The following is a 10,000-nucleotide window of genomic DNA, read 5'->3' as shown; positions in this document are numbered from 1 at the left end:
CTGCCATCTAGTGTATTTCCATACTTACATACACACATAGTTTTTTGTGTTTGTGCCTGTGTGATGAGGTAACATGCATCATGCTGTTTTTGTGTGTGTGTGTGTGTGTGTGTGTGTGTGTGTGTGTGTGTGTGTGTGTGTGTGTGTGTGTGTGTGTGTGTCCTGTGGTAGGGATGGACGTGTACCCAGCGCGTACCAGCCTTTTGGCCTTCATCCCGGAGCCGCTGCTGGCGGGGGTGATTGCGGGCGTGTGCTTCCTGTTGGCCACCATCATCCTCTCACTCGTCACCATCTGCATCATGAGCCGCCGCAGAGACAGGAAGAAGCGCAAGAGGAGAGACGGTAACCACAGCAACAGCACCAACACTCTAACTCCACCAACAACACTAACGCTACTAACTCCATCAACAACACTAACGCTACTAACGCCATCAACAACACTAACACTACTAACAACAGCAACAGCACCAACACTCTAACTCCACCATCAACACTAACGCTACTAACGCCACCAACAACACTAACACTACTAACTCCACCAACAACACTAACACTACTAACTCCATCAACAACACTAACACTACTAACGCCATCAACAACACTAACACTACTAACGCCACCAACAACACTAACGCTACCACCAACAACACTAACACTACTAACTCCATCAACAACACTAACACTACTAACGCCATCAACAACACTAACACTACTAACGCCACCAACAACACTAACGCTACTAACTCCATCAACAACACTAACACTACTAACTCCATCAACAACACTAACACTACTAACGCCATCAACAACACTAACACTACTAACGCCACCAACAACACTAACGCTACTAACTCCACCAACAACACTAACACTACTAACTCCACCAACAACACTAACACTACTAACTCCACCAACAACTAACTCCACTAACGCTACTAACGCCACCAACAACACTAACACTACTAACTCCACTAACAACACTAATGCTACTAACTCCACCAACAACACTAACGCTACTAACTCCACCAACAACACTAATGCTACTAACGCCACCAACAACACCAACACTACTAACGCCACCAACAACACTAACGCTACTAACTCCACCAAAAGCACTAATCCCAAAAAAATCAATGTATCTAACAACCGTACCCAAAATATCTGAACCTTACCGTTTTTAGGAGCCATAAGTGTGTAGATTTGTACAAAAGCTGGTTTGGCTCTTAGCAGGAGCATTTATTGCCTAAAATACCCGCTTTTGTTTACCGTGCTCAGAGTTTGGTGCTGGGTTGGTGTGTCCTATTTCTGCCCACTCACTCGGCCCATCAAGGTGCAATGAGGCACATTGAAAAAAACATTTAAAATCATTTTTATTCTCTCAAGACCCCTACTTCACTAGGTAATCAACTTATTAGCTCAGATCAGTGGAAAAATACTGCAGAAAACTTCCAACAAAATTGCTCTGGAGCTCCAGGTGGTTTTGTATGCGCAGCCTTACAACACTGTTTACAGCTCTACGAGTCACTGTACAATGTCATTTTTGGTACGTAGCTAATTTAGATACCCTTATGGTGTGGGTGCTTGTGTTTCTTTGAAATCCACCATCTTGATTTTTATAGAAATGGATATTAAGTGACACATACACGTAACAGGTAAAAATAGGGCACGGACGGTAATTGGTCACTTTCCGATATAATTCATAGTAATCATTCATCCCCTGGGGATCAATAAAGTATATCTATCTATCTATCTATCTATCTATCTATCTATCTATCTTTCATCATAGAAAGCTGTCTCACATCACTTCATTTACTACACAAAATATTACACACACACATACAGCTTTTTTTTTGTTTGTTTTTGTTGTGTTATGAAACATTGCGCTATATGACTTTTGCTCTTTGCCTTCCTCAGATATTCCGCCGGCCTTCCGGAAGAATCCATCCCCAGAGTAAGTCCTCTGCAGCGACCAGGCTTCACACACACACACACACACACACACACACACACACACACATACACACACACACACACACACACACACACACACACACACACACACACACACACACACACACACACACACACACACACACACACACACACACAGAGTAGATTCCTTTAAGCCTCTGCAGCGACCAGGCTTCATTACAGAGAGCAGATGCCTTTAAGTTGACATTCGTGAATGCATTAGGCTTCATTTAGTAAAGTAGACCAGAGTTCACTCACACCATTTTGAGTATAAGATCTACGGACATTTGTAAGGTATTAAAGTGTTGAGTGTGTATGTTTGTGTAATGCACTGTTGGGCTGGTCTTTATATTTGTGTAATGCACTGTTGATCTGGTCTGTAATGGATGTAAGTAAAAAAGACGATATGTGTGCGACGTGCGTATTCTCACATCCCTCTCTCTGTAATGGATGTAAAAAAGACGATGTCTTTAATGGACGTAAAATAGACAATATGTGTGCGTATTCTCACATCCCTCTCTCTGTAATGGATGTAAAAAAGACGATGTCTTTAATGGACGTAAAATAGACAATATGTGTGCGTATTCTCACATCCCTCTCTCTGTAATAGACTTAAAAAGACGATATGTGTGCATATTCTCATATTCCTATCTCTGTAATGGACGTAAAAAAGACGATATGTCTTTAATGGACGTAAAAAAGACGATATGTCTTTAATGTGTGTAAAAAAGACGATATGTGTGTGTATTCTTACATCGCTCTCTCTGTAATGTGTGTAAAAAAGACGATATGTGTGTGTATTCTTACATCCCTCTCTTTGTAATGTGTGTAAAAAAGACGATATGTGTGTGTATTCTCACATCCCTCTCTCCCTCTCATCCCTCTCTCAGGCCTCGCTCTCCCTCCAACAGCCCTGACAGCGTGCTGAAGATGAAGCTGTGTCCACCGCTGTCCTTCTTCCCCAGCTCGTCCTCCTCTTCTGACCGCTCCTCCTTCGACAAGGGCAGCCGCAGCGAGTACCACGACCAGCGCAAGCAGCTCCTGTCCGGCACCTCGCCCCCGCCGCGCTACACCCTCTTCGAGAGCCACCTGGGAGGGTCGCCCTCCGCCAACTCCGCCCTGGAGTCCATCGCCCGCGGCCCCGACGGACGCTTCGTCGTCCAGGCCTACGCCCCCGGATCCAGCCCCGCGCACCTCAAGCGGAGCTTTAAGAAGGACTTCCCACAATCCCCTGGGAGGAGCTCCTTCCAGGAGTCGCGGGACGCGGATCAGGAGGCCAGTCGCTGCTCTCCCCTGGCGCTGTCGGTGGACGCGTCCATGGCGCCGCACCTGGACACGCTGGCCGAGTCGCCGGGCCGGGTCAGAGCCATGGCGCGCAACTTCTCCCGCCACGGCTGTTTCTACTCGGACGACGAGCAGGCCGGCTCCGAGGCGCTGCTGGAGCGCGCCAGCTTCTACTCGGACAGCGGCGAGAAGCGTTGCCGTGGCTACCGCGGGCCCACGCACCCCGAGGACCTGCTGCCCGGTCTCGCCCGCCGCGGCCGCTACCGGCCCATGGAGCCGGACGGCCCGCTGAGCCCAGACGGCACGGCGCTGACCCACCTGGAGGGCGCCAGCGACGGCGAGCTGAGTGGACCGAGCCGGCGGCGGCAGCGTCTGGTCAGGGAGCGCGAGGAGATGGAGCGCGAGCTGCAGGACTACACCTGCGGCCTGCGCGCGCGGGAGCGCGTCAGAGAGGAGCGCAGGGCCAAGTCCGTCAGCCCACTGCGCTCGTGCCGCAGCCCCGCGCCGGACGCTGACCAGCCGGACGCCGAGCCCGTGTGGAAGCCGCAGGACGTGAGTCTGCGGCCGCGCAGCCAGCGTCCGAGCAGCCTGGCGCACCGCGTGTCCGACTACCGGCGCGGCTGCTACTTCGGCAGCACCAGCAGCCCCATGGAGCGGTCACTGCCCACCTCGGCCTCCTACATCACTTGGGACATCAGCCCCGTGAGCTCGCCCACCAGCCTGCTGCCCCCACCCCACAGCCTGTCCGAGGGCAACACCCCGCGTGCCCAGCGCCCGCTCTCGCCCCCCTCGCCCCCCCAGGACGACTCGTCCGCCGCTGACCACGAGCTCTCCCGCACCCCCGTCACCCAGTGCACCTCCCTTTCGCTCCTCTCGCCCACCTCACACAGCCCCGCGACCTCTGACCCCGCCGCCGACCTGAACTGCGGCCGCAGCCGGAGGCCGGACCGGCCCGCCGAGAGGGTCCAGGCGGACGTTCCGCTGCGGCGGGCCCCGGTAGCGGACCTCAGAGACCCGGACACGGGAGCGTCGTCGTCGGTCACTCCGGTGTGCAGCGAGCCTCTGCAGCCGGTGTGTGAGAGCGTGCGGCACTTCGAGGCCGAGCAGGAGCGGGCGGCCAGTCCTCGGTCCAGCCGCCCGACGTCCCCCACCACGCCCGCGCCGGACGAGATGGCGGACGATGCCTCGGACGAGGAGCGCCATGGCGACAGCAGGCCCAGACGCACGCCCTCCAGCTACTCCACGCTGCCCTACGAACAGCAGCGGTCAGGCGGCCGGGTCAAGTCGCCCGCCGGTGGCGGCCACTTCGACACCGCGGTGGAGGAGCTGGCGGGCTCGTCGGCGCTGCTGGACTCGGAGCGGGAGGCGGTCAGGGCTCGGTCCAGGAAGAGCGAGCGTCTGGCGTTTGGCGGGAGCCCGAGCCGCGGCTCTCCGCTGACCCTGCTGGAGAACGAGAGCGTGAGCGTGAGTGACCAGTCGACCCTCTCGCGCGTGTCCGAGAGCATGAAGGCCCGGCTGTTGCCCCCCCCGCCGGCCGCCCGCCTGTCCCCCGTGCAGACCAGCGCCATCCTGGAGTACCTCAGCATGCCCGGCTTCATCGAGATGAGCGTGGACGAGCCCGTGGACGACAGCGACGCCACGCCGACCGCCTGGCCGCCCACCGCCGACTCCGAGGCCTCCTCCCTGCTGACCGGCGAACCCGACGTGGTGCCCAGGAACTGGGGGGGGCACCCGCCGGACGGCCCCCCGCCTGACCCCACCCAGCAGCAGAGCATGGTGCCGGACGAGCGCAAAACTCCCATCATCCCCGTGGGCCAGCCCAGTGGCCCTGAGATGCCCACGCCGAGGAGCGGCGTGTCCAGACACCGCAGCGTCCCGCGTCCAGCTCCCGAGCCCAGCGCTGGAGACGAGGAGATGGAGGAGAGGCGGCCGGACAGCACCCAGCCCCTGCTCTCCGTGAAGACGCGGAGTCCCGCCCGGCAGGCCCAGAAGATGGGCGCCGACCTGGCACACACGCTGGTCAGCGCAGCGCGGAGCGTGGCCGCCGTGGCAACCCGAAGTCCAGAGCGCTTCGAGCGCTTCGAGCGCCTGCCGCTGCAGTCCAGCCCGGAGGAGGAGCCACGGCGGGAGCCGGCCAGCAGGACCAATAAGATCGCCTCGCGCATCTGCCAGGCGCCCGTGCCCTTCATGAGGAAGTCCATGAGCATCGGCCCCTGCAGGACGCTGTCCGGCATCGTGCCCCCGCGCCCTTTCCTCAGGAAGTCCATCAGCCTGGCCACGCATAGCTGGGAGCCGCTGGACGAGCCCAGGGCGTACGTCTCCGAGCGCTACTACAGGGACGAGCTGCCGCACCCCGACGTGCGGGTCAAGTCCTACAGCCTGGGGCGGGCGCCCCCGTCCTGCTATGGCCGCCCCGGAGCCCTCTGGCACGGACTGGTGCCCTTCCATCGCCATGGCAGCGGTAGCCTGGAGCGCCAGCATCCAGTGGACAGACCCTATCCCATGGACCGCCCGCACCCCGCAGACCGACCCTATCCCATGGACCGCCCGCACCCCGCAGAAAGACCCTATCCCATGGACCGCCCGCACCCTGCAGAAAGACCCTATCCCATGGACCGCCCGCACCCCGCAGACCGGACCTTCCCTGTAGAGCACCGTTCCCACCCTGCAGACAGACCCTACCTCTTAGACTGCTCCTACCCCCCACTTGACCGCCACTACCCCTCCGAGCGGCCTTCTTACCCCCCCAACCGGCCCTACATGCTCCCCTCCTACCTCAGTCCTGGCCCCCCCATCCTGGAGGACCCACGGCACGCCCCTGACCCCCCCATCTCCACGCGCCACGATTGGCCCGACCCGCGCCGCCAGGCGGCCGTCTTCCCCGACGCAGCGCGCTGCCCACTCACCTACCAGGAGACCCTGCGGGCAGCTCAGCACAAGTACGTGCCCCTGGACCCCTCCTACCCCCTCCTGCCCCCGCGGCCTGGCCCCAAGTACCCCCGGCCCATCGCCGCCGCCGACCCCCGCCACGACCACCAGAGGGCGCACCTGCCGCGCGGCTACAGCTGGCCCTCGCCGTACCAGCCGGCCCCCTTCCCCCCGCGGGAACTGGACTTCCCCCGCGAGCCCCGCGTGCCGGACCGGGCGCCGGTGCCCAGGGAGGTGGACTTCCTGCGGGAGAGCCGGGAGGGCAGGGCCAGCTATGCCAGCCAGAGCAGCGGGCGCGGGAGCGTGGGGCCCTACGGGCACGGCTACGGCCACCTGCGCCAGTCCGTCTCCATGACGCCCACGCTGCTCAGCTCGCCCGAGACCACGGAGGAGAGCCAGCGGCTGCGGCCGGACGCTGAGTTCCGCAACCGCCGGGCACAAAGGTGAACACACCCACCGCCACCTTTGACCCTGCCGCCACGGCAACGGAAGGGAGCGCCACGCCACGTCGCCCACCTCTCCCACACTCGTGTTATTTTCTCATAATCACATCTCATTTCACGCCTTCAGTTGCCTTTTGTGTTTGTGTAAATGTTTCCATCTGTGTTTGTGTTTGTGTGTGTGTGTGTGTGTGTGTGTGTGTGTGTGTGTGTGTGTGTGTGTGTGTCCATGGTCAGAAGGAACACGTCAGTGGATGAGAGTTATGAGTGGGATGCAGTGGAGCAGTGTGTGGACCCTGATGTCCTGGGGGGGCTGAAGGGGGAGCAGGGTCCAGCCCGGGGGGGTCGTGGGCAGGAGCCCATCAGGGACCCCCCCTGCTCCTCACCGGACCCCCAGGACCTGCACAGCAAAGGTGAGAGGACCTGTGAGAAGCCTAATGTGTGAGAGAGTGTTTGAAATGGCCCTACAGGCCCTACAGACTGGTGTGGTTTGTGATGAACTGACCCTTTCCCTTCAATCACTTCTCCTCTCCTTCTCCCCTCCCCTCCTCTCTCCCCTCCTCTCCTCTCTCCCCTCCTCTCCTCTTCTCTCCTCTCCTCTTCTCCTCTCCTCTCTCCTCCTCCTCTCCTCTCCCCCTCCTCTCCTCTCCTCTCCTCTTCTCTCCCCCTCCTCTCCTCCTCTCTTCTCCTCCCCTCCTCTCTCCTCCTCTCCTCCCCTCTTCTCTCCTCTCCTCCTCCTCTCCTCTCCCCCTCCTCTCCTCTCCTCCTTTCCCCTCCTCTCCTCTCTCCCCTCCTCTCCTCTCTCCCCTCTCCTCCTCTCCTCTCCTCTCTCCTCCTCCTCTCCTCTCCCCCTCCTCTCCTCTCCTCTCCTCTTCTCTCCCCCTCCTCTCCTCCTCTCTTCTCCTCCCCTCCTCTCTCCTCCTCTCCTCCCCTCTTCTCTCCTCTCCTCCTCCTCTCCTCTCCCCCTCCTCTCCTCTCCTCCTTTCCCCTCCTCTCCTCTCTCCCCTCCTCTCCCCTCCCCTCTTCTCACCCCTCCTCTCCTCTCTCCCCTCCTCTCCTCTCCTCTCATCTCCTCCTCCTCTCCTCCTCTCCTCTCCTCCTCTCAGGCCTCTCCCGTTCCTTGAGTCCTCCCCCCGTATCCCACGCTCCTGGGAGTGAGTGCAGCCATTCCCTGAGTGAGGCTCGCTTTAACGCGCTGCGTCAGGAGTTCCAGGAGTACTGCCGGGCGCAGGAGTCCTCCTACCCTCGCGAGGCCTTCTACCCCCCGTCTGACCCCGAGTCCGACTCCAACTCTGCCCTGCTCTGAGTGCTCCTCGCCACCACCCCAGCCCACCTGGTCTGTTGCCACTTCCTGACCACCTCCTCTCCTTCTCCTCTCCTTGTCCTCTCCTCACACCTCCTCACATCTCCTCACACCTCCTCATATCTCCTCACATCTCCTCACACCTCCTCACACCTCCTCATATCTCCTCACACCTCCTTACATCTTCTCACATCTCCTCACACCTCCTCATATCTCCTCACACCTCCTCATATCTCCTCACATCTCCTCACACCTCCTCACACCTCCTCATATCACCTCACACCTTCTCATATCTTCTCACATCTCTTCCTCTCCTCACATCTCACATCTCCTCCTCTCCTCACATCTCTTCACATCTTCTCACATCTCCTCCTCCTATCATATCTCCTCACATGTATGGAGATCATGGAGTTTTGCATATAGAACATGTACAGGCATGATCAGACTATAGGGGCCGATTTGTCGCTTGTAAAATGCGAGCTGCACTATGTTTTAGTTGAAGCACGAATGACATTGGCAGCTTTTCCGTTTGAAGTTTGAACTTTTTTTAATTTAAAAGCAACACGCAAAACACTCAACACAAAATACTACACAAAAGCAAGACATCTCTCACGGAAACAACAGCGTCCTGTGTGATTGTGCCCTAATATATGCATATGTGTTAGTGTGTTCTAGTGAGTGTTTACTGACGTGTGTGTGTGTGTGTGTGTGTGTGTGTGTGTATGTGTGTGTTCTGTCAGAGTTGTGCGGGTCAGCAGTGGCTAACGATTCATCTCTGTCTCTCATCTCTCCAGAGTGCTCTGAAGGGGGCGCTGAAGAGGCGTGTTGAAGCTGACTGGACATTCCTGCGCACGGCTGCGCTGCCCTCCAGGGGCCCTGACCAGGACCGTGGGGTCAGACACACCCATCCATATGAACTAGACCCACCCATCCATATGAACTGAGGGTGATCCCTGACCAGGACCCTGTGGTCCCACCCACCCATCCATATGAACTGAGGGTGATCCCTGACCAGGACCCTGTGGTCAGACACACCCATCCATATGAACTAGACCCACCCATCCATATGAACTGAAGGGTGAGCTGGACATGAGCTGGACATGAGCTGGACATGAGCCTCCTTCTGAGGAACATAACACATACCCACTGAGCTGGACATGAGCCTCCTTCTGAGGAACATAACACATACCCACTGAGCTGGACATGAACCCTGACAGGAAACCTCCTCCTGAGGGTCCCACAGCAAACTGACTGACCAGGGCCTCCTGAAACCCACTGACCAGGGAGTCCTGAACACAAGCCCACTGACCAGGGCGTCCTGAATGCAAACCCACTGACCAGGGCGTCCTGAATACAAGCCCACTGACCAGGACGCAATCCCACTGACCAGGGCGCAAACCCACTGACCAGGGCCTCCTGAACACAAACCCACTAACCAGGGCTCAAGCCCACTGACCAGGGCCTGCTCCTGAACGCAAACCCACTGACCAGGGCCTCCTGAATGCAAACCCACTGACCAGGGCCTGCTCCTGAACGCAAACCCACTGACCAGGGCGTCCTGAACACAAACCCACTGACCAGGGCCTGCTCCTGAACACAAACCCACTAACCAGGGCTCAAACATGTGGGCAATGAAATGGATGAAACTCCTCCAACCAAGAAGAGGAGAAAGTCGTGGACTTCACACTGCAAGCTAGGGCCACTCTTGGACAATCTGATGCAATAGATGACCTATCTTTCTGAGAGCACTGTTTTAATAACAAAAGCTCAGTTATAAACACTCCTGAATTCAGCCAAGCTTTGGGCAGATTCTTGGCCCAGGTTTTATGCCTAGAGACTGTTATTGAAATGAAACCCTGCAGATGTCAATGTGTGTGTGTGTGTGTGTGTGTGTGTGTGTGTGTGTGTGTGTGTGTGTGTGTGTGTGTGTGTGAGAGAGAGAGTGTGTGAGTATGTGTGTATGACAGGTAACCTTTCTCCACTGCCAGTCTGTAGAAATACAGGTGCCCATTACACATATCCTATGCTCAGGTCTTCTCTCCCATCTTCCGTAGATCAGTTAGCTAGCTCATCA

The 10,000-nt window shown here is 57.4% G+C and overlaps 1 protein-coding gene across 1 annotated transcript in view; it reads left to right on the top strand.

Moving 5' to 3' along the window:
* Positions 1 to 7,929, top strand: part of igsf9b (immunoglobulin superfamily, member 9b) — a 48,958-nt gene extending 41,029 nt beyond the window's left edge. Inside the window, exons 19-23 of the mRNA XM_076270724.1 lie at positions 172 to 342; positions 1,915 to 1,951; positions 2,862 to 6,626; positions 6,861 to 7,036; positions 7,730 to 7,929. Coding sequence (XP_076126839.1) covers positions 172 to 342; positions 1,915 to 1,951; positions 2,862 to 6,626; positions 6,861 to 7,036; positions 7,730 to 7,929 — 4,349 coding nt within the window. The remainder of the gene's footprint in view (positions 1 to 171; positions 343 to 1,914; positions 1,952 to 2,861; positions 6,627 to 6,860; positions 7,037 to 7,729) is intronic.
* The last annotated feature ends 2,071 nt before the right edge of the window (positions 7,930 to 10,000 follow it).

The sequence above is a fragment of the Alosa pseudoharengus genome, unplaced genomic scaffold (genome assembly GCF_046254945.1).
Source record: "Alosa pseudoharengus isolate Yale_2024_CS ecotype anadromous, Long Island Sound unplaced genomic scaffold, YU_APseudo_1.1 YU_APseudo_1.1_scf_6, whole genome shotgun sequence".
NCBI lineage: Eukaryota > Metazoa > Chordata > Actinopteri > Clupeiformes > Clupeidae > Alosa > Alosa pseudoharengus.
Note: the sequence above shows the minus strand (reverse complement) of the source record. Positions and strands in the feature narration are given on the sequence as shown.